This window comes from Calypte anna, chromosome Z (genome assembly GCF_003957555.1).
Source record: "Calypte anna isolate BGI_N300 chromosome Z, bCalAnn1_v1.p, whole genome shotgun sequence".
NCBI lineage: Eukaryota > Metazoa > Chordata > Aves > Apodiformes > Trochilidae > Calypte > Calypte anna.
This window is the reverse complement of record NC_044274.1, coordinates 51,196,008-51,216,698: the sequence shown is the minus strand read 5'-3', so window position 1 is coordinate 51,216,698 and position 20,691 is coordinate 51,196,008. Positions and strand designations below refer to the sequence as shown.

The following is a 20,691-nucleotide window of genomic DNA, read 5'->3' as shown; positions in this document are numbered from 1 at the left end:
AAGAAAAATTTCAACTATAAGAAAGCCCTTAAAATCGCTGTGTGAATTCTCATATCAAAGTGACCATTCTTAAATTTGGTTTTGCAGCTCATGCTCACCTACAGTAACAAAATCTCTGGTTTAGTAAAAATAGGGCTAAACCTGAGGCAAATCTCTTTCAAATAGAAAAATGATCTACCTTGAAACTCAAGAAAAAAGGGGGGGGGGGCAATTCGGGAGGGGATTGTTGCACAGCTGGGCCAGACTCAGGACTGAGTTCTGGAACAAAACTACAGAATACAGCAGGTAGAAGCAGGAAAAGGTCATGGAGGGGTATTTCCTAAGCGTGTCAGGGGGATGTTAGGAAAACCAAAGGTCAATTAGAGTTAAGACTTGTAAGGAACATTAAAGGCAACAAGAAGAACTACTGCTGCATGAGTAGGAAAGTCTAAACAAGGAAAATCAGGACCATTGCTGAATGAGGTGGGTAATTTAGTCACAGATGAAGTACTCAATGGCTTTTTAGCCTGAATTTTTACTGACAAGATTTCCTAGGCCTCTGTGCTCTCAACAGGACTCAAGGAGAAGAGGAACTGCCAGCAGTGGATGAGGACCAAGACAGGGATTACTTGGGGAACTTCACTCATGAGCATACCTTGTACCCTATAGGCTGCATGCAAGAAGGGTGCTGGTGGCATTTCACTGGCTGCTGGTGGATCACCCTGAAAGATTATAGATATCTGGGGAGGTGCTCAACATTTTGAGAAGGGCATATATTTGCATCATGTAAAAAAGCCAAAGGGATAAGAAAGGAAACTAAAGGTCAGCTAGCCATAGATTTGGGAGAATCAGGACAATCAGAAAGTGAGTCTCAGATCATATTTCTAGGCCCATAAAGGAGGAAAAAAGGTCATTTGGAACAGTCAGCATAGATTTGCCAAGTGTGACCAGATCTAATTGCCCTCTATGATAAAATGACTGAGTCTGTAGAGAAAGGAAGAGCATTGATGTCACTTATCTGCATCACAGAAAGACTTAAGACACCGTCTTCTGTAATACTCGTGTTCAAATGAAGATCTTATTTTTTGTGTGGCTGGACAACTACATAGTTAAAAGACTGGATGGTTTGGCTCAGAGGGTAGCAGTTGGTGGGTCACCTGGGAGTAAGCGAACTGTTGCAGGGCTTTGTCATGGGACCCATCTTCTTTAAGATCTTTTTCAATGATCTGGACTAGGTAATTCAATACATGTTTCTACATCAAACCAGGAGGACCAGTCAATGCAATCAGGGGTAGTGCTGCCATGTTGAGGGATCTAGAGAGGCTGGGAAGGATAGGAAGGAACTTTATGAAATTTAGCAAGTTCTGTACTTGGTCATAGAAGTAGTGCAATCTCTGCCCTTGGAAAAATTCAAGACCGGGCTGGAGAAAACCTTGGGCAACCTTGTCTGATCTCGTAGATGATCCTGCTTTGAATGTGAGGTTGGTTATAGATCTCCTGAGTCTTACTCAGTCTTCTTTTGTATTTTAATTATTTGAGATCATATAATCTTAATTTTTATATAGTCCAGTTATTTTATACAGTGTCTCAGCTGCACTCCTGAAATCAGAAACGTTCATTATCTGAAGCCAAAAGGTATCAAATATATTTAAAATTCTTTTATTCACTTGAAAATGGCAGAGAGATAAGTTTTGATTCAAGTCCTACAATTAAATTCTCTGGAATGTATAGCTAACTTGCAAGTGATATGCCATTCTTTTGGTTTGAAATAACTAACAGTGCCTGATAAAATGGGATTTCCCTACATCTGGAATACATTACTATGTTTGGAAAAATAAGAAAAGACCAGAATATGTTTTCATAAGTAAAAGAAGAGAGTAAAAAGAATATGAGATTACACAATCTGTAGGTATGAGTACATTCATTACTTATAGGTTATTGTGAATTGCTAAAGAAATTTAAACATTTCAGTGCCTAATGTATTTCCTTATGGACAGATCAAAGGCCCTTTGGACTTATTTTTTTAAGAAATAAGAACTTTTTAATTACAAATTCTGTAGTGAAATAGCTCCAGCTATTTAAAACGCTAATTAAAACAATTGTGTTCACATCAATGAAAAACCACATGTATCAAAGGAGATAAAAAGCACATTTAGTCAAATACCATTTAGTCTCCAGCAGCGTCTAGTATGATAGTAATCCAATATGATAACAAGAATAGGAAAAACAATTTTTTTCCAGACTATTAATCTAGCCCAGGGACATCCTGAATTCAGTGTGCCTGCTTTGTGCTGAATATTAACCTCAGCTGTTGGTTCTTCCTCCTACAGATTTGTGTGATCACTTTTTAAACTCAGATTGTTGAGATAACAAGCAATACCAAACATACACTGGGAATTTCAGCCAAATTTAGGAATAAAATACAGGCACAGCTGAAGGATATGCTGCTGGTAGATGATGTATTTTGCACATTTTTCCATTGTTTTATTTTGACATTTCACTCATGTGATACACTGTGATAGCATATACAAACTTTGAATTATCAAAAATATAAAATCCTCAACAAAGAAAAAATTTGAATTGCTCTTGCTAATTGTTTCTGAAGAAAAAGATTGGATCTGAAATGTGAAGCTGCAACAACAAAGATGGATTGCAAGAGCCCATGGTTTCAAAACACAAGGATGTATGATCCAATTCATGCAACACATGTTGATGTTACTTAAAGAGAAGCATAACTATTTAATATGCTTTTAGCATAACTAAATTAGTTTGAAATAAAATACATCTTTAAAAATCCTAAATCTTACTTTTGTTATTCATATGCATTCTGCTAGCTTTTGAAGTTAAAGCCTTAAAATATGTAGCACAGAACAGAGATAGCAAGCTAAAATCAAGAATAGTTACTGTATGTGCATACTAGACAACTTAGAGGGAATGTCTCAAAACTACTGTTTTACTTTTCATCTTTAGATTTCCTGGGTTTTTTCTCAAAATGGTGGTAACTCCGGTGTCTAGCTCCATTAATTAAGTCAACTTTCATCTGTGAACAAACTCTATTTTAGTTGCACTGTGTATAAAGTATTTAAGTCAGTGCAGTTAGCTTGAAAATCTAATGCAACTGCACATACCTGTTTTTTCACTAGGAAGAATTTTAGTGAGATGTCTAATTCAGGAGACACAAAAGCATATCCTTAACTTCAGTAACACTTCAATTCGGCTTTATTCAGATAATTTATTATCTGCAGTTACAACTATCGTTAGATTGATGCAGCTTCTGCTTGTAGGCAGGTGAACTGTTTCCTTAAATATGGAGTAGGCTATAGTAACTTCCTGATCTTACCTTTCCATGAACTCAGAAGGGCTTGAAAGCCTTCTTAAAGTCAGACCTAGTAAAATGCTGTTCAGAATACATTCAGGACTTTGTTTCTCTAGTTCTGAAATGCAGCAGTTGCTCTTCAACTGCCAAACGTGACAACTGTTGAGAAGAATATTGACTTCCACTGCCCTGCTGTTCATACCTCATGAAAGTTAATAACTTTTCTTAAGATCTGATCTTTATGAAGGTTTGGTCTCTCTCCCATATCTATGTGCAAGAAAGAGAAGATCTCACTATGGAAAATTTAGAGTTAATCAGTTGATATATTTGATCAGCAGTGGGGATGCTTGTCTCTTCCAAAATATTTGAAACAGACAACTGAGTAATTTAAGGAAGAATGAAAACCATAGGAGAGAACAACTGCAGCAGTATCATGGGTTGACAGATTTGATGAGAAAAGACAGGTGGAAAAACATGTGTGCTAAGAACAAGAATGCTGAAAGTTGGGAAAGAATTTTATTTTTATTTTTGTAGCAGTTGGTTCTGTCCATGTGTTCCTTTTATTTACAGTATCATGACAGCTCCTTTTTGAATGACACTTAGAGGAAGGGAAAGAAAACACTGCTTTTCTAACCTTATCTCTATGCTGTTTTTCCTGTCTCTTATTTTAGGCTGGTTTAACTACTTATTTTCATCCTGGAATAAATCTGAAGAAAATACATTCTTACAGCATCAAACTCTATGAAAAGCTGGAAGAAGAGACTGGTCAGGTAGCCTCATTAATCTTTTAAGTATTCATTCAGATAAATGTTAACCTTACTAGTAGTATTACAAAGAAGCTTGGGGTTGACAAGTTGATAATGTGTTTGTTCATTACTATCATAAGGCTATTCTTTTATGGAAATATATTCTTCAGGCTGCATGTAGTCTGTTGCTTAGTCCCTAAATATTTTAGATGGTTTCTCAGATCTCTCCTAAGTTTGAGAAACTGTTTTCATCAAACATTTTGAAAGCTCAGCAGGCTGAGATTCTGCAACTTGAGCTTGATATAGGAGTTAAAATAGCATCAAGGATGTGGAATTAATGGATTGATTCTGATACACTCCTGCGTTATGCAAGTCAACTATTCATATGATATGATACTGTATGTACTTCAGAAGATTGCTGCAATTTGTCCCATCCCTTTCAGAGATGTGTTTTTGTTTAGTGATTTAAAGAATGCATGTGCAGAGAAAAATAGGAGCCATCTTTTTTATCTGGCATAATTTGGCCACGTAAATAGATTTCATTTATTAAACTCATTCTTGCTTCAGGCTGCAACAGATATTGCCTGTACTAGTCTACAAACTTGATAATTGTAATAAAATGGGGGTTTTGTCATCCTGTTGCTCAGCTAGAAGAGATGCTACAGTAGATTAGCATCATGAGTTTTACTGAAAGACATACTCTGCTATATTAATGTCCTGCAAAATAATACCAAAAAAGTGAAGTAAATAGTATACACTAGAAAGTGAGCATTCAGTGTCCAGCTGTACAAGGTTTTCTTCTGTATTAAAAAGATTAAAAAAGGCAGGTGGCTATTCATTGTGTCAATGAAGGTGCTTAGTCATTTAAATTTATTCTGCATCATCAAAAAAACCCAGTATGATAAATTTATCTTTGAGATGCTTCTGATTGTAATTTTGAAAGTGTATGATTGCATAAATTCAAATATGAATAAAAATTGTATTGCGTTATTCAAGACAAGCTTTTTACAAGTGTTTTGAGGATAGTATCTATTAACCTTTAATTTAACCTTCAAGGGCTCTTAACCTATGTGAGTCCCTTTCCAGTGATGTTAGAGGCAAAATTACTGTAGATGTCCTGTAGCACAAGAATGCACATTTGCGGAGATAAGTAAAGGTTCTTTCAATTATTCACTTTTACTCTTTGTTTTAGGCTGTGGGTTTTCATCAACCTGGCAGCATCAGGATTGCTTCAACCCCTACTAGAGTGGATGAATTAAAATACCAAATGACTCGTGCTGGTTGGCACCCAATAGAGCAGTACCTAATCACACCTGAGAAAGTACAAGAACTGTTTCCCTTATTGAACATGGATATGGTAAAGAACTCAAGTTTATGACAAATAACTTCCCTCACAATTAAATGTTGTTTTTTTCAGATATGTAGACATAAGGTCTTTTTCCCTTATACAAATTGTACAGTAGAGATTTGGTCTTCAGTGAAAAAAGATGCATTATAAACAAAAATCTTACTCATGTGCAGTTTGCTCTATCCCAGTATGCATATATATATTGTATAATATTGTATAACATTATACAATATTATAATATCAAAGCATTGTAGCCTTTGATCACATGGGAGAACTGAGCAATTTTACTTCCTTATACCATTGTTATGTTGGCTAGCCAAAGGCCTGATATTATTATATGTTTTGAAAAATTTTTTTTTTTTTACTCCTTTTGGTTTACTGAAAAAAATTAAACAAAAATAAACAATGTTTTCTTTTCTTTAAAAAATAGTTAATTGTGATAAATTTTAATTTGTTTCATTTTGTATTTCATTTTACCTCCACTTAGGTTCTAGCTGGCCTGTATAATCCTGGAGATGGTCATATTGATCCTTATTCTCTTACTATGGCCTTAGCTGCAGGAGCCAGAAAATATGGTGCCCAACTGCATTACCCTGTTCAAGTGACAAATCTGAACTCCCAATCGGATGGGACATGGGAAGTTGAAACTCCACTTGGAATACTTAGAGCAAAGAGAATTGTGAATACTGCAGGTAACATAAATGCTTGTGTACTCTTCAGATTTGCAAAGTAGATGACGCAGAACATCTGTGTCAGAGTACTGAATTGTGTAGATTACAGGAATAAGTAACATGTTTTTGAACTAGTTTCATGTTTTTTCACTTGGTTTGTGGTAAAAAGTACTCTGCTTGTATTTCTTTACAGTCCTGTGAAAATTTAGTTCTTAAGTTAGTTTTCCTTGACTAGGCATTACTAGTAGTTCTTTCTGGTTTGTTTCCAGTAGTTGCTAGTCAGACTGCTTTGTTAGAATTTATTAGAAGAGACTTTTCCTGGTCCACAGTTAGTTGTGCATGAGACAGGCTACTGTCTATGCATATTGTCCTTTAAAATACTATAAGCACTGTTTTGGAAGGGAGAAGGGATGTGTAAATAAAGTAGAAAGGTCTTTGCTCTTTTTAGAAAGAGACTGAGGATTTGCTGCAGGGAAGATAACCCTGCTTATTTCAGTGTTATCTTTCTCTAAGATTCTCTATCCGCATATTCTTGAAACAAAAGATTTTGTTGCCCTTTGAACAGTATTTCAAACATGCACTTGGCTTAACAAAATCTTTTTTCATGTTGTAAAAATTTCCTAGCTGAAAGGAACTTTTATTGACATATGCAATTTTTAATACTCCATTGTGTCAAAGAAGCTAAACTGATATTTCTGCTTCAAAGAGCTTTTTTGCAGTATTCCTTTGCATTTGTGGGTTTTTTCCAAACAAGCTGATACCTCTGAAAACCTGTATTCAATCTTTATGCTGCTTTATACAAGTGATAGAAAAAATATATTATTGGTGGATCTGTTGGAACCAACAATGTGAAGCAAGCCTTTTACTTCCTATTCGAAGACTTTCTGGTTTCCATTGTTTGAAAATATGCTGAATATTTACCATTCGGTTGAAATTTCTCCAGAGTTTTGTTCCGAGATCAAATTCTGTCTACATCTTGGGGGCATAAATCTTTCATGCATCCCAGTGAACAATCACACTTTGGTGGGATGTGATGGCTCAAGAGGACTTTCTGTTGCTCAGATGGGACAAGTGAACTAAGAGCAAGGATGTATCTTTATAATTCTTTTTTACATCTGTGCAGTGGAAAGGAAACAAACAAAAAAGCATCCATTCCTAGTGCAAAGCAGATAAAATGAGTTTCAGTAAAGACTAGCTTGGAAACCCACCGAAAAGTGTTTTCTCCTAATGTGCCTCCCATCACCTGCTATTGCTAAAGTAGCAGAGATCTGAAAAATTCACCTTGAAGTTCTAAGCATACTCATGAATTGTCATGGCATCCATACAGTGCCACATAATGGTATCTTGGAGAGAAAGAGGACTAGATGAGTTCAGTATGCTTTTGAGAAAGCCAGCAACCACACAAACAGGGAAACCAAATTGAAATAATTTTATTTAAACCACAAAGTCAGGCACTTAGAAGATGAGAGGCATGGATATTTTATTGCCTTGGGACTTGCAGTTCATGGCTTTCAGGCATGAATTATGGGACAGCATGCAGTTACAAAATCACAAACTCTATTACTAATATGTTCCTTATGTCATTTTTTACACAGAATGTACATAAGGGCCTGGGAATGATCCAACATTATGAAATGGAAAGGCAGCTCTTTTGGCAATCAGACTTTCTATTTAGGCCTCACACTTCTAGGCACTCATTATTCCTAACTATTGGCTCTGCATTACGTGGAGGAAGTATTACAGATGTAGTAATTTCCCTTTTTTTTTTTTTTTTTTTTTTTTGCCTGATTATCTTTGTTTGGCTTGCTTATCAGGCTGACGTTAGGCAGTGTTTTCTAGTAAATGTGCAAAAGTTAAAATGTGCCCTTGTGAAATTTTCATAGTTTTGTTTATTAAGTTATTTATTTAATGTCATTCCACCTAACAGTATATTTAGTTAATTCTCTCATCTAGTTAAATATGCAGCCAAAATGGACATTTGAAGTATGTATCACTTTTCATTCTGGCTAAGGATATGAAATCAATACTGTATAACACATATCTCTTATAAATGTTCTCTCAGCTAATATTCATTCTTCTTCTCCTCAGCCTTGCCTAACTCAAATACAGAACATGACTGGTATCATTCAGAGCTCATATTTTAGGTTCATATTTCAATGTGAGCAGAGAAAAATTTATCAGAAGGCTCTCTATGTTCTCTCTCCCCTCTTATCCCCTAACTGACATCTGTTGTGGAACTGGAAAAAACTAGTTTCAACCAGCCTTTATGTGAGATTTCCATTTTGGAAGAAAGCAGATGCCTAATAAATAATCGCTGACACGAAGTAATGGCTATTGAGCTTGATGAAGTGATCTGCAGCCTGTTGTAATGTAATGTTTGATTCAAGTCTACAAAAATAGTGAATTTAGTTTATATATACATATGTGTATATATACTATGTGTATGTATATATATAAGGATACATTTAAGACCAATACCACTGTATATATAACTGTTTATCCATATGTAGTGATGGAAAATTGGAACTTTTTTTAAACCTAGAGTTAGTCAAATTACATATTTCAACAGATATGCTAAGTAATACCACCACTAAATACTGCAGCATCAGATGTTTGCAATCTCTACAATTTAATCTTTATAAATACCCTAGAGATATAATTTATGCCTTCATTTACTATGTATGATAAGACTCGACATCTGTTCCTAATTGGAATTTTGATTCAGAGAACATATTCTTTTTTCTTTTTCTTTTTTTTTTTTTTTTTTTTTTTCTTTTTCTTTTTCTTCTTTTTTTGTTTGTTCTTTGTTTGTTTTTGTTTTGTTTTTTGTTGTTTATAACAACTTGTATGCATGGTTGAAAAATTTTAAACAAAGATACTGTAATATTTTTAATCTAGTAAATGTCAGATGTTGTTTTCTAAGCTATTAAATAATCACTTACCATTAGTGTGATTTTATTTTTTGGAAGTACAAATTTTATTTTGAGCAATACTGTGGTTTAGCCTTTATTTCAAAAACAACTTAAAAGCAGCTGTATTTGTAGTGTACTTCTGCAAACTTAGTGGCTAAGAAATGTAACATTACTTCAAAAGAAATAAAGTTAAGTTTCAGGGATCTAAAACTATGTTTATCATTTTTATTTTCTTGAGGAGTTTGAAAATGCTTCCTCTTTATATTTCCCCACTCATTCAGTTTTAATGAGTAAGCAAAATAATGAATTTACTAGAAAAAAAAAAACAGACCACTATTTCTTTTTCAAATATCTCTTTAAGTCCAAGTAATTTTGGCAGGAAAACAGTAATTGATATTAAAGATGGCATTTTCTGCTACTTCACCTTTCCTTCCCCTTCGTGGACACCTTAATCTTAAAATAGTTTTCCTTGTAGGTGATGAGGAAGTGCCTAAATGCAAAGTTCCATAAAGGATGCTAGCCTCCACTTAAATCCACATTTATATTTGTCATGTGTAATGGAAGAAACCCTTGCAGATGTGCCAGAAATTAAATCTTATTAGATTTTTTAGCTGTTTTTCTTTTGTACAAAGGAGCATAGATCATGTTACAGTAGCCCTAGAGATTTTTTTGGCCTACTGGATAACTATGGCATGGTCTTCTCTGAGATGGCTGAACTGACTTAACAGCTGTTCTGTAGTGAGTCTCCTCCAAGTGCTGAGAATGCCTTTAAGGAGCAAAACTCTATATACGATCAGTGCAGAACAACAGATGGTCATTTTTAGTATTTATTGAAAAAAGGGCTTTTGACAGATCCATCTCTCATGATCCTTGATTTTCTGCTCCCTTGCTTTGCCTGGCAGCCAGCAATTTGCAAGTGAGTCACCCACAGAAAATGTTCTCCTCAGAAAATTTTGCATTGTTAAAAACTGTATGTATGAGACCATGAGGCTGGTTTGCAATATGAAATAGGAGAACGACAGCCCTCCAAGTGTGGGGAAATGTCTCTAGACCAGTGCAGCCCAACTCAACTTTCCTAGTTGCCCTGACTTTAGGCCATGCCAGAGGTGAGAAGATGTAGTCCCATGTTAATGTCAGCAAGCAGCGTGAGCCAAGTGTGGTAGCCAGGCTGGCAGGGGACAAGCCAGCAAGGGCTCTGTCCTGCAGCGCACAAGCAGGGCAGGCTCAGGACCACCTGCTGGGGTCAGCCAACAGTTCACATCTCTAGACAAATTTGTGAGGATGAGGCACATGCAGATCCATAGTGAAAAAGCCAGAGCCAAGCCTGAAAATCAATCCACAGGTCAGAAACAAGTCTGGTGACATCAACCAAGGTCAGGTACTGCCCATTCATCAATGGGCAGGTCCATGGAGATGAGACTGTGCTAAGGTCAAGCTGGGAAGCAGTCCATAGATCAGGGTCTGGATCAATAAGGTCCATGACCAGGTACAGGCATGGTTGTGACAGAGCTGCAAACAGGCACATCTACAATCAATCCAGCTCAGACAGGTTCTGAAGGACCTAGGCTGACCTGAAATGGGGCTCCAGGTGCAGTTGTATGTTAAGCTGGGCATCATGATTGCAAGTCTCCGGAGAAGGGGCAACTGTGTAATGTAGCAAGTCTGGGAGGTAGCTTTTCATAAATGGTTTGGCGTCAGCTGGTTACACAGGAACCAGGATGACCTGTTTTTCTTTTATGGATGCCATAGAGCACGTAGCTTTGGAAGGCCTGGCAGCCACTTATTGCTTTTCCATTTTGCCTTCCCCCCACATTCATTCTTGGACTTCCCTGGAATTCCAACTTCCTTGGATTTTTTCCCCTTCATTCCTACTTCTGAGACCTCTACTCCTTGGTCTGAAAAATCAGAAGAGTGGGTTTGAGAGATATTCCAAGCTTCTTACAGCAGCTACTTTTCCAGTCAACCTGTCTGATTCCCAGATCTATATGTTCCACCCTCACAGCAGATGGGAGCTGCAATGCTAAGAACAAACGAGTAAGTTTGGCAGTCAGGGATCTTCCACTTCTTGACTTTGACACAGGTACCTCACTGTGAATATGTCTTACCAGCTGGAAGCAGCCAGTTTGGAGGGAATTAGGTCTTCTTTAACGTATGCACAGTAATATACCTGAAGGGCCTGTATAGGCTTCAGAGGCAGGCAAAATGTTGCTTGCTTTTTCTGGTCTCAGTCAGTATCAGAACAGCTATGGGAAAGCACACAGACTATTCATCAATAGGAACACCATAATGAATTGATTGCTACATGAGACATGTAATTAAGGAGTTACACAGTGCATCTGAAAGAGTAGAGAAACTTAAATTCTTGAGATTAGCTGGCTGAAAGTACTGTCATGCTCTGCTGGGCTGTTCAGACTTTACTGTCCTGGGAAAAAATTTCTAGCTCATTTGGTTAATAGTAAGAGGCTAGGTTAACACCTAGGTTGTAGGCTAATTTATTCTGATCTGTAAGTGTCTGACTTTGATAGGACTGCACTACAGGCCTACTTTACCGAAAGAAATAATGGGATTTGTGATACTGTTAATTAAACTTTCTTCTGAACTTTCAGAAATCTAGTCTGTATTTTTCCAGTTACATTTTTAAATATCTGTACTCTAGATTAGAATATGGTTAGACACGTACTTAGACACAAGGACATGGGATCATGAATATGCTGGATAATATGAAAAATTACTTAAAAATTTAAAGTATGGAAAAAGGTTCCTTATCCACATTCCATAAAGTGGAATTCCTGCAAATGTTTAACTGTTGGTTTCTGTATGTTGAAATTAGTCTGAATATTTCTTTTTTTTTTTTTTTTTTTCTTTTTGTTTTTTCTTGTCTTCTCAAGGTTTTTGGGCCCGGGAGATAGGCAAGATGATTGGCCTCCAGCACCCTCTCATTCCTGTTCATCATCAGTATGTTGTGACTTCAACTATCCCTGAGGTGAAAGCCCTAAAAACAGAGCTGCCCGTGATTCGTGACTTAGAAGGATCATACTATTTAAGGCAAGAAAGAGATGGTCTTTTATTTGGTCCATATGAAAGTGAGGAGAAGATGAAGCTGCAGGACTCGTGGGTAACAAATGGGGTCCCACCAGGTAATAAAGAACCTCGCATCATTAAGCACTAGCATATGTTTTAATGTGCATAAATCCCAGCCAGTCACTCTGTCTCATGCGATGGAAAATGGCAAATATTTGCAATGGGCAATTGTTAGGCAGAACCCTTTTTTTCAAAGAATGGAAAAGGTAAGAATGACCAGAAATAATTGATTGTAACATAATTGATTGGCACAAAATACCTACAACATAGTCCTACCCTGCTGTCTGAACAGGTGCCCGTGTGTTGTCCCTAAATGTGTGAGGTAGCCTTTTGCAACTGAACAGGGATTTTTCTAATCTACACTTCCCTCTGGCTTTCTGCAAGAAGCTTTGGGTTTTTGCTGTTCTCACAGCAGTCATGTGGTTGTCAAATAGGAACACAGGCATAGCAAATCAGTGCCTAAAACAAAACACTGTGCTCAGATATACACTCAAGAGAACTGTAGATTTGTGTAGTTTTTGTGTAAAAAATCCCAACCATGTAAAACTGCTACTTATTAAAAATATTATTTTAATAACATTAATATTAATAATATTTTTTATTTTGTATTGTTATTTATAAATCCTACAGGTAACTAGGCATTTATGCACACTATTTTTCTCATGTAGGATGGCACAGTCCTGAACATATGAGTTCCATGTAACTTTTATGTATGTTGGTTGCATAACTATATTTAAAAATTAACAATTTTCAGTGTGATTAAGTTTATAACAAGAGTAAAATATTTGTGCAGGTTTTGGAAAAGAACTTTTTGAGCCTGATTTAGACAGAATAATGGAGCATATTGAGGCAGCTATGAAAATGGTCCCAGTTCTGAAAAATGCAGACATTGTCAACACAATTGCGGGTCCTATCACCTATTCTCCAGACATTCTTCCCATGGTGGGACCACATCAGGGTGTCAGAAATTATTGGGTAGCTATTGGTTTCGGGTGAGTAAGTTCTTTGTGAAAGCTTTTTTCTCTCTCAAATAGTTAAAATGGCAGATAGCTCAAGCTTTGCAATTTTCTGTGTGTTTGGGGGGTTGTTTTGCACAGATTTTATGTCAAATGTAAAATGTAAATCTTTATTGCCTTTACAGGCATAATACAAACTCTGCCTTGCTTTTCTTGGTAATTCTTACTGTTTTTTCAATGTTTCCTTCTTTTATTCTGGAGGCCGGTATCTGTAACACTTTATGAAACAGCAGTGGGTGGTATTTAATAATGTCTGTGAATTAAGTTCAAGTTGTAGAATCCTGTGCTTTCCAAGAGACATTCTGGTTAATTTTATGTATTGTTTTGAATTACATTGTGTTCAACAATTATTTGGCATTTGTAGAAACTAGTGCTCCTGAAGTTGTGGCAAGAATGATTGGCACATGGAAAACTTCTAATATGAGGTATTAACTTTGGGTGATGCCTGTAGGACAAAGTAGGCAGAAGGCTCTGCCAGCATCTTGGGTGACAGACCACCCGAGGGATACAAAGTGTAATGACTCCTGAAGGCTGAGCTGAGAAATCACGTTGCTGGATGTTGGTGGAAAGCAAGTGAAGGCAGAACGATAGCAGGAAAGGCTCTTTTATTTATGCAATTTATTTTACCTATTACACTATTTCCTCTTAATGTGACTTAAATATATGGCCCCTACTGAAGTCAGTGCTGAAACTCTGACTGACTTCTCTGTAATTGTCTTAGTTTGACCATGGATTCAAGATGGATGGAATGAACTGAATACAATTCCAAGCACATGTTATTGAACACATTCTGTTTACTCTGTCTCTTCAATTGCCTAATTTTCTGTTCAAAATCCAGCTCAGCCATTTCTAGTTTTCTTTCAGTCCAAACCAAACAAACCCTCAGATCATAAGATAAGGCAGTACCACTAACTTGCTTTCTGAGGCTCTCAAAATAAAAGGGTTTGGTAGTTTCGCAATGGTTCGTTGTGAAAGGTATTCACCTTTGCTGCTTGGATTTAAAAAAAAAAAAAAAAAAGTTATCTTTTAGTAACATTTGCAGAAGTTACAGTTACAAAAGTGGTTTGCTTAGTCCTCATTCACCAAAATGTCTGTTTAAATTTCTGGCTGTGCCCCCAGACTTTGGAGCCTCGTGGGGTTTTTTGTTTTGTTTTTTGGTTTTTTTGTTTTGTTTTTGGTTTTTTGGGTTGTTTTTTTTTGTTTTATTTTGTTTTTGGTTTTTTTTCATTGGTGTCAATGGGGGCAGAATCAAAGTTCCATATAGGAACAACTGAAGACCAGTGCTACATGTTTAAGTTCCTTTAAAGAACTTATTTCAGGAATTTGATTAATCTCAAAGTGTTTCAACACATGTTGCAATTACGTTGCTGTCATAGGATTGCTTTGTCTGCTTTTCAGGGACTTTTGACTCCTTGTTCTATGCTTCTGGGTCACTGCAGTGTTTCTACCAGTGTTGTAATTTTTTTGTGTGCATTAGCAAATTGTTATCTCACAGTCAACTAGAAGACACATTGTGACAGGGTACTTAGTGCTGATAATTTAGAGGATTTTTATTACCTAAAATTAGCAGCTTGCTAGGTATTTTAATGTGCAAAGAAGTTAATAAGTGTAGTTATCAGAGCTTGTAGCTCTATTTATTATTAAGGTTACTCAACACCTCCCCTTTAAGACTGTTTTCAGTTACTTATAGGTTTGAAAATGCTAACAAGGGTAGGATATAATTTTATTCAGAAAAGCTTAAGTCAAGCAGTGTAACTATTGCAAAAAGCAAGATTTTTAGAAGGTATGTTGTTTTGCTTAGTTAAGGTTTTTGGCATGAAGTCCTTCTTTTGAAAAGTTCTAAGCCACATTTTCTGAGAATAAGTTTCACCTTTGGCACAAGTGGCCTTTCTCCTAAAGGTATGTCTTTCTGTCATTCTTCACAAAATCTATCCAGGAGTCCCACTCACAAACTTTTATAAATGTTACAACTTGCAGTAGAGACTCACTAAATCTTGCACTAAGATTCCTGCATTCTGCCCACAGTAGTATTGTTTGAACAGTTTTTCTGGAGAAAAGGGCTACAGAAATGGTAAACTTGGGAAAAAGACACTAGAAAATAGACATGGTTTGCAAGGACTCAGATTTCCTAAGCAAAAGGAGTGGAATGAGTCAAAAACTGGTGAGAAGCAAAGGCTGGCAAACAAGACAGGCACAACAGGAAAGATAATCCTGCAGAGTTTGGAAGGAGAGAAGAAAAACAGGTAAGGGCAGTTAGTATTCAATAAAGAAATTTTCTCTAAATCATCATATGAAGAATGAAATGCCTAAACTGTAGTCAAATCTGATATTCCTGTAATTCAACACTATCTAGTACATTTTGGTCATATGTAGACTAAGCAGTGATATACACATGTTGCAGCACAACAAAGATTCTTTTTTTTCCTTTTTCTATTTGACCACTGGAAATACCTCACAAGAGCACATTTCACACATGCTTTTCTATCTATGGATGTCAACCATTTTTGAAGTTACATTATGTACAAAATTATTAAATACGAAAACCTTACATCTATCAATTCTTAACTTTTGAGTTCCTCTGCTGTTTGGTATGGTTTCTTTAATGCATGTTTCTAACAAGGTATCTGCTCTACAGTCTTGTCACGCAATCATCTAGAGATAAGACAGATTTTTTTTGCAGACTGGTAGAAGAAAATTTCTATATGTTGATTTTTTACCATAAGCTTTCTAGAACCAGTTCTCTTTGCAGTTGTGGTTGAGAAAAGAGAAGGTAAATCAGGTGAGAAAAAGCAGCTTTCAGATCAGGTACTTCTGCAAAAATGTCTTCTAGTTTTACCTGCAGGGCCTCTATATTGTCTGATTCTTTAAAGCTGCCTCAGTTGTGTGTCTCCTGACTTTTGCTGCTGTTGCTCTTGTCACAGCAATTTAAGCGTTCACTGTGGCAGCTAGAATGCCTCAGTTTTTCAAGTGTTAGGTTTAATCAAATCCAATTGAAAAAGAAGAGGTATTCTATGACTGCAAAGTGTATTTAGTGGATATCAGAACTCTGACAACTTTATTTACTCTTAATTGTTTAGTTCTAATGTCCCTGGAAAAGATGGTTAAATTCTGAACTTTGGAAAAGGGAAGAGCTTGCTATTATCTCATGCACTGCAAATGATGTACGTTAGCAATGGGTGTTTTCCTGTAGCATGGGTCAGTAGAAGTATCTGTCAATAAGGTGTGCAATCTTGGAAAACAAGACAAAATAGAACAAAAAAACAAGCATAACAGAGGAAAAAAATTGGAATATTTTAGGAGGTGTGTTAGTAGTATATGCTAGTACTGATTATTAAAAAGTAAAAAAAAACTGCACTACCCGACTTCTACCTGTTTTTAAGGTATGGCATTATACATGCTGGTGGCATAGGAAAGTACCTGAGTGACTGGATCCTTGAGGGGGAACCTCCATTTGACCTGATAGAATTAGATCCCAACCGGTATGGGAAGTGGACCACCACAGAATACACAGCAGCCAAAGCAAGAGAATCTTATGGGTTTAATAATATTGGTAAGAAAGTGTTTTCAAAAATTTCAACAAAGAGTGCTTTCATATTTTTTGTTTATATATATGTAGGTGCTAATATATATTCTATCTGTGTGATATAGAGTGTTTAGGATGTTGTGGATTTTAGTTTGTTGGGTTTTTTTCCCTCTAGTTAGTTACCCTAAGGAAGAAAGATTTGCTGGGAGACCAACAGAGAGAACCAGCGGGCTGTATGATTTGCTGAAAACAAAATGTTCAATGGGCTTTCATGCAGGATGGGAGCAACCTCATTGGTTCTACAAACCTGGAGATGAAACTGGATACAAGTAAATGAAATAGTTCTTACCCCCATTCCTCCTTTTGATAAATTGCCATGACAGCAACGTCAATAATAGCTCAAAGAAAAGACAAAAGAACAATTTGTCCATTGTGTTTTTTCCCATTTCCTTTTCATATTATTTGATTGGCAGCACAGAATAAGGTTTTCATGAAAAAGGCCATTCCTTTCTGTATAATTCTCGGGAAAGGAGAAACCAAATAATCAAATCCCCCCCCTTTTTTTTTTCCCTCTCCCTGCCTGCCTACCCAACATGCATGTGGAGCATCCAGCAACTAAACGTTTTCCACAGGGATACTGGAGTCCCAGCCTAATTGAGGCTCATAAAGGATTAGAGATACACTCTGCTGTTCAGAATTAAAGCCTTTGGCACCCTAAACTCAAATAAATGATTCAGCAACCAAGTATGCTGTAAATTTGCACATGACAGACTACTAATTCTTCTAACATTTGACCACTTCACAGTTTATTGTACACAATTGTTGGTAAAACATCAACCTGTATCTTTCTCTGTTAGAAGATTTTAATAATTAAGCTATGTTAGACCAAGGAAATATTGGGCAAGCTGCCTACAATTAGGAAAGTTTGTGTCTTCTGAATGATTATTAAACTGAAGGAACTAAAGACTGCATTTTACTGAAAAGAGCACAAAATTTCCAAATTGTGTTTTATGTGTGTAAATGCTCTGTTTCAGACCCAGTTTTCGGCGCACAAACTGGTTTGACCCTGTGGGTCGTGAATATAAACAGGTTATGGAAAAAGTCGGTGTGATTGACCTGTCACCATTTGGCAAGTTTAAAGTAAAAGGCACAGATTCTGTTAAGCTGCTGGATCATCTATTTGCAAATGTTGTTCCAAAGGTAAATGGGACAGTGGTAACTGTTTTTAAGCAAGATGAATAAGTTCTATTTAAAAAATGGAAAATGAGGCACAATTCTCTTGCCTAACTTTCAGATTTCAAACACTCAGATCCTTTGGAGAAATTGCTGCACCAGGAGATGTGTTTCACTCAGTTAAGAGCAAGGACACTGGAGTTTACACTAGAGTAGCCCAATGTAGAAATACATTTTCATACAAATGATTAAATCATAGAATGGCTGAGACTGAAAGGGACTTCTGGACGTCACCTTGTCCAGACATCTTTTAAATCTCTCCAAGAATGGAGACAGCACCAGCTCCCTGGACAACCTCTTCCTGTGCTCAGTCGATCTCACAGTAAAAATAGTGTTTTCTAGAACCACAGAACCTGCTGTATTTCAAATATTTGTATAAAAAAATCTAAGTGTGTCTCACCTGGAATTTCTTTATTATTAGAATAGCTTGGCAGCTGCCTGCCTAAAACTGCTTTGTGGAAACTTCAGGAAGCAAAGGAGAGCAGCGAAAGGTGCTGTTGCCTGATGATAGCTGGATGTTCTATTGTTCCTGGATGAACAAGGGAACAGTTTTGGTTTGGTTGGTTGGTTTTTTTTTTTGAAATGTGACTTATGCTTATTTTCCACCCACCCTTGTTCCAACAGCTGTTCCAACATTTGGCTGCCTGGAGCAGTCAGGGTTGCAAACATGCAGGAGATTCAGCTTTCAGCTTGTACCTGTCCTTTCTCCACAAGTGTGGCTGCTTAAAGATCCTCAGAATATGTCCCAGTTTTCAAAAATTATACATTGTGACATACTACTCCACATTTCTTATTCATGGTTATCAGTTCATAGTAGTGCTCCATGAGTTGTTTTACCTTCCTGCTTTGTCATGTAGTGTTATTGACTTCAGAGATACAGCTGCAGCAAGCAGATTGTTCCTTCCCAAAGTGCTGCAGATATGAGGTGTGCTCGTTTCAGCATAGAATTTCATGAAGCTTTTGCTGTAAGTGATGGGTTTAGTTCTTGTAGACACCAGAGGGAGGAAGCGTAGGGCAACAGCACTGATATTATAGTTGTGAAGGCAGATAACTCCTCAGAGGTCAGAGCCAATGGAATGGGAAGTCTGTACACAGGAATGGTACCCTAAAGGTTTAGGGGAAAGAAGAACTTGAGGTGCCACATAGTCACATTTTTTACTATATTAATTTTTTGGTAGCAATATAGATCAAAATTTTTCTTCCTTTTAGCTTGGACAGAGGTAGGGTAACTGTCATCAGTAAACATGGTTAACACTTGCAGAATACATTTATGTGCTGTCAGGAAAGCAAAATTAAATAGGAAATTATGAGAACAAAGTGAGTGTTTTCTATGGAGTTTAATCGGTGTTGCTAAGGGGAAATGGAAAGATAGATAACAAAATAATGTGAAGAGTTTAGAATACAACTAAAATTCCCTCACTTCCAACAGCTGATTATTTAAGTTGTCTAATTATTTGTACTATTCATGCTTGCATGCATCATAAACTAATTCAGTGAAACTAGTGGAAATATACTTTGGTATCAACCGGGTTGGGTGTGACTACCATCATATCCTGAATATTAAATTGTGTGCCTGTGATATTCCAGTAAATATATTAATGTAATATGACCTTGCAAAAGAATGTTAAATCTGCCGTATAGTTCCCTTTTCCATTCTTTGTCTGGGATTTGGGCACTAACTGAGTGATTGACAGCGTTCTTATGAAAGCAGAATCAAATAAGAGAAATTAAATTCTGCCTCTGGAACTAAACCAGCACAACAGCTATGTCATGTTCATATTTCTGCTTATAGGGATGATATATCTATGAGCATGTATACATTTCATGGTCATTGCTTTAGAGATCTTGTTTCTACACTGGACCTAAGGGAGGTAGCTTCATAGTCAGAAGCTACATAAAATATAAAGACATATGTCAGTCAGGGTCAGCATAAAATCATAAGTGAACTCAGTATTTTTTTGTTTAAGTAAGGGCCAAAGCAATGTTACCCTTTTGGGAACTGAAAGCCTTATTCATATGATTGGAAAAGAATATGTCAACAACGTAGAGTTTTTTATTCTCATGATCAGAGAATGAACTAAAACTAATTGAGTTTGCATTGAAAATGCATTCTTAAATCAGATGTAACTTAAAGACACCTTGTGTAATACACAACTAGTAAGTACTTATAAAAGCCTTGATTTGTCTAATTTCAAAATTGAAATTTTTTCTTTCAAGAAAAATATGACATTTCCAATGTAAAGCTTAAGCACTGTTAATTGTTTGTCTGTCCACTCATATTATGGCATAGCAGAACAAACATAAAAACATTGTTCTTTCAAATAAATACATATTCACATATGTTTCATAATGTTTAAGAGTTCAAAGGGTTTATTTTGCATTCTTAATAATCGCAACTTTTACTCTGTAGGTGGGTTCCACAAACATAAGCCATATGTTAACACCGAGAGGAAAAGTTTATGCTGAGCTGACTGTCTGTCAACTGTACCCTGAAGAGTTTATGCTTGTAACTGGCTCGGGGTCAGAACTCCATGATCTGAGGTTAGTTTATTTCTGATGCAGAAAGTACAGTCACAGTAATATAGAAACCTTTGTACTAAGTGCCAGATTTTTAACCACTACTTAACAAATGTTTTGCTAGGTTCAAGAGAATTCTATTTATTTACTGAATTTAGTTTCTTCAAAAATAGGTGGAGTCGAATCCTAAAGCCTAAACAGTTGACTATTGGATTACTGGCTGTCTAAAAAGATGGAGAACTTACTGATAATTATGTAATATAGTTTAATGGAGGCAGTTCTTGTTGAACCTGTTTGTGTTTGGCATTGTATGAATGAACACAGCACAGTTGTTCCTTTCTAGTGTTTT

The 20,691-nt window shown here is 36.4% G+C and overlaps 1 protein-coding gene across 1 annotated transcript in view; it reads left to right on the top strand.

Moving 5' to 3' along the window:
- The window catches only part of DMGDH (dimethylglycine dehydrogenase), a 40,363-nt gene that overhangs the window by 4,528 nt on the left and 15,144 nt on the right, over window positions 1–20,691 (top strand). The window contains exons 3-11 of the mRNA XM_030466679.1: window positions 3,967–4,065; window positions 5,234–5,398; window positions 5,877–6,081; window positions 11,861–12,109; window positions 12,847–13,045; window positions 16,450–16,619; window positions 16,768–16,921; window positions 17,627–17,792; window positions 20,236–20,366. Of these exons, the coding sequence (XP_030322539.1) occupies window positions 3,967–4,065; window positions 5,234–5,398; window positions 5,877–6,081; window positions 11,861–12,109; window positions 12,847–13,045; window positions 16,450–16,619; window positions 16,768–16,921; window positions 17,627–17,792; window positions 20,236–20,366 (1,538 nt within the window). The remainder of the gene's footprint in view (window positions 1–3,966; window positions 4,066–5,233; window positions 5,399–5,876; window positions 6,082–11,860; window positions 12,110–12,846; window positions 13,046–16,449; window positions 16,620–16,767; window positions 16,922–17,626; window positions 17,793–20,235; window positions 20,367–20,691) is intronic.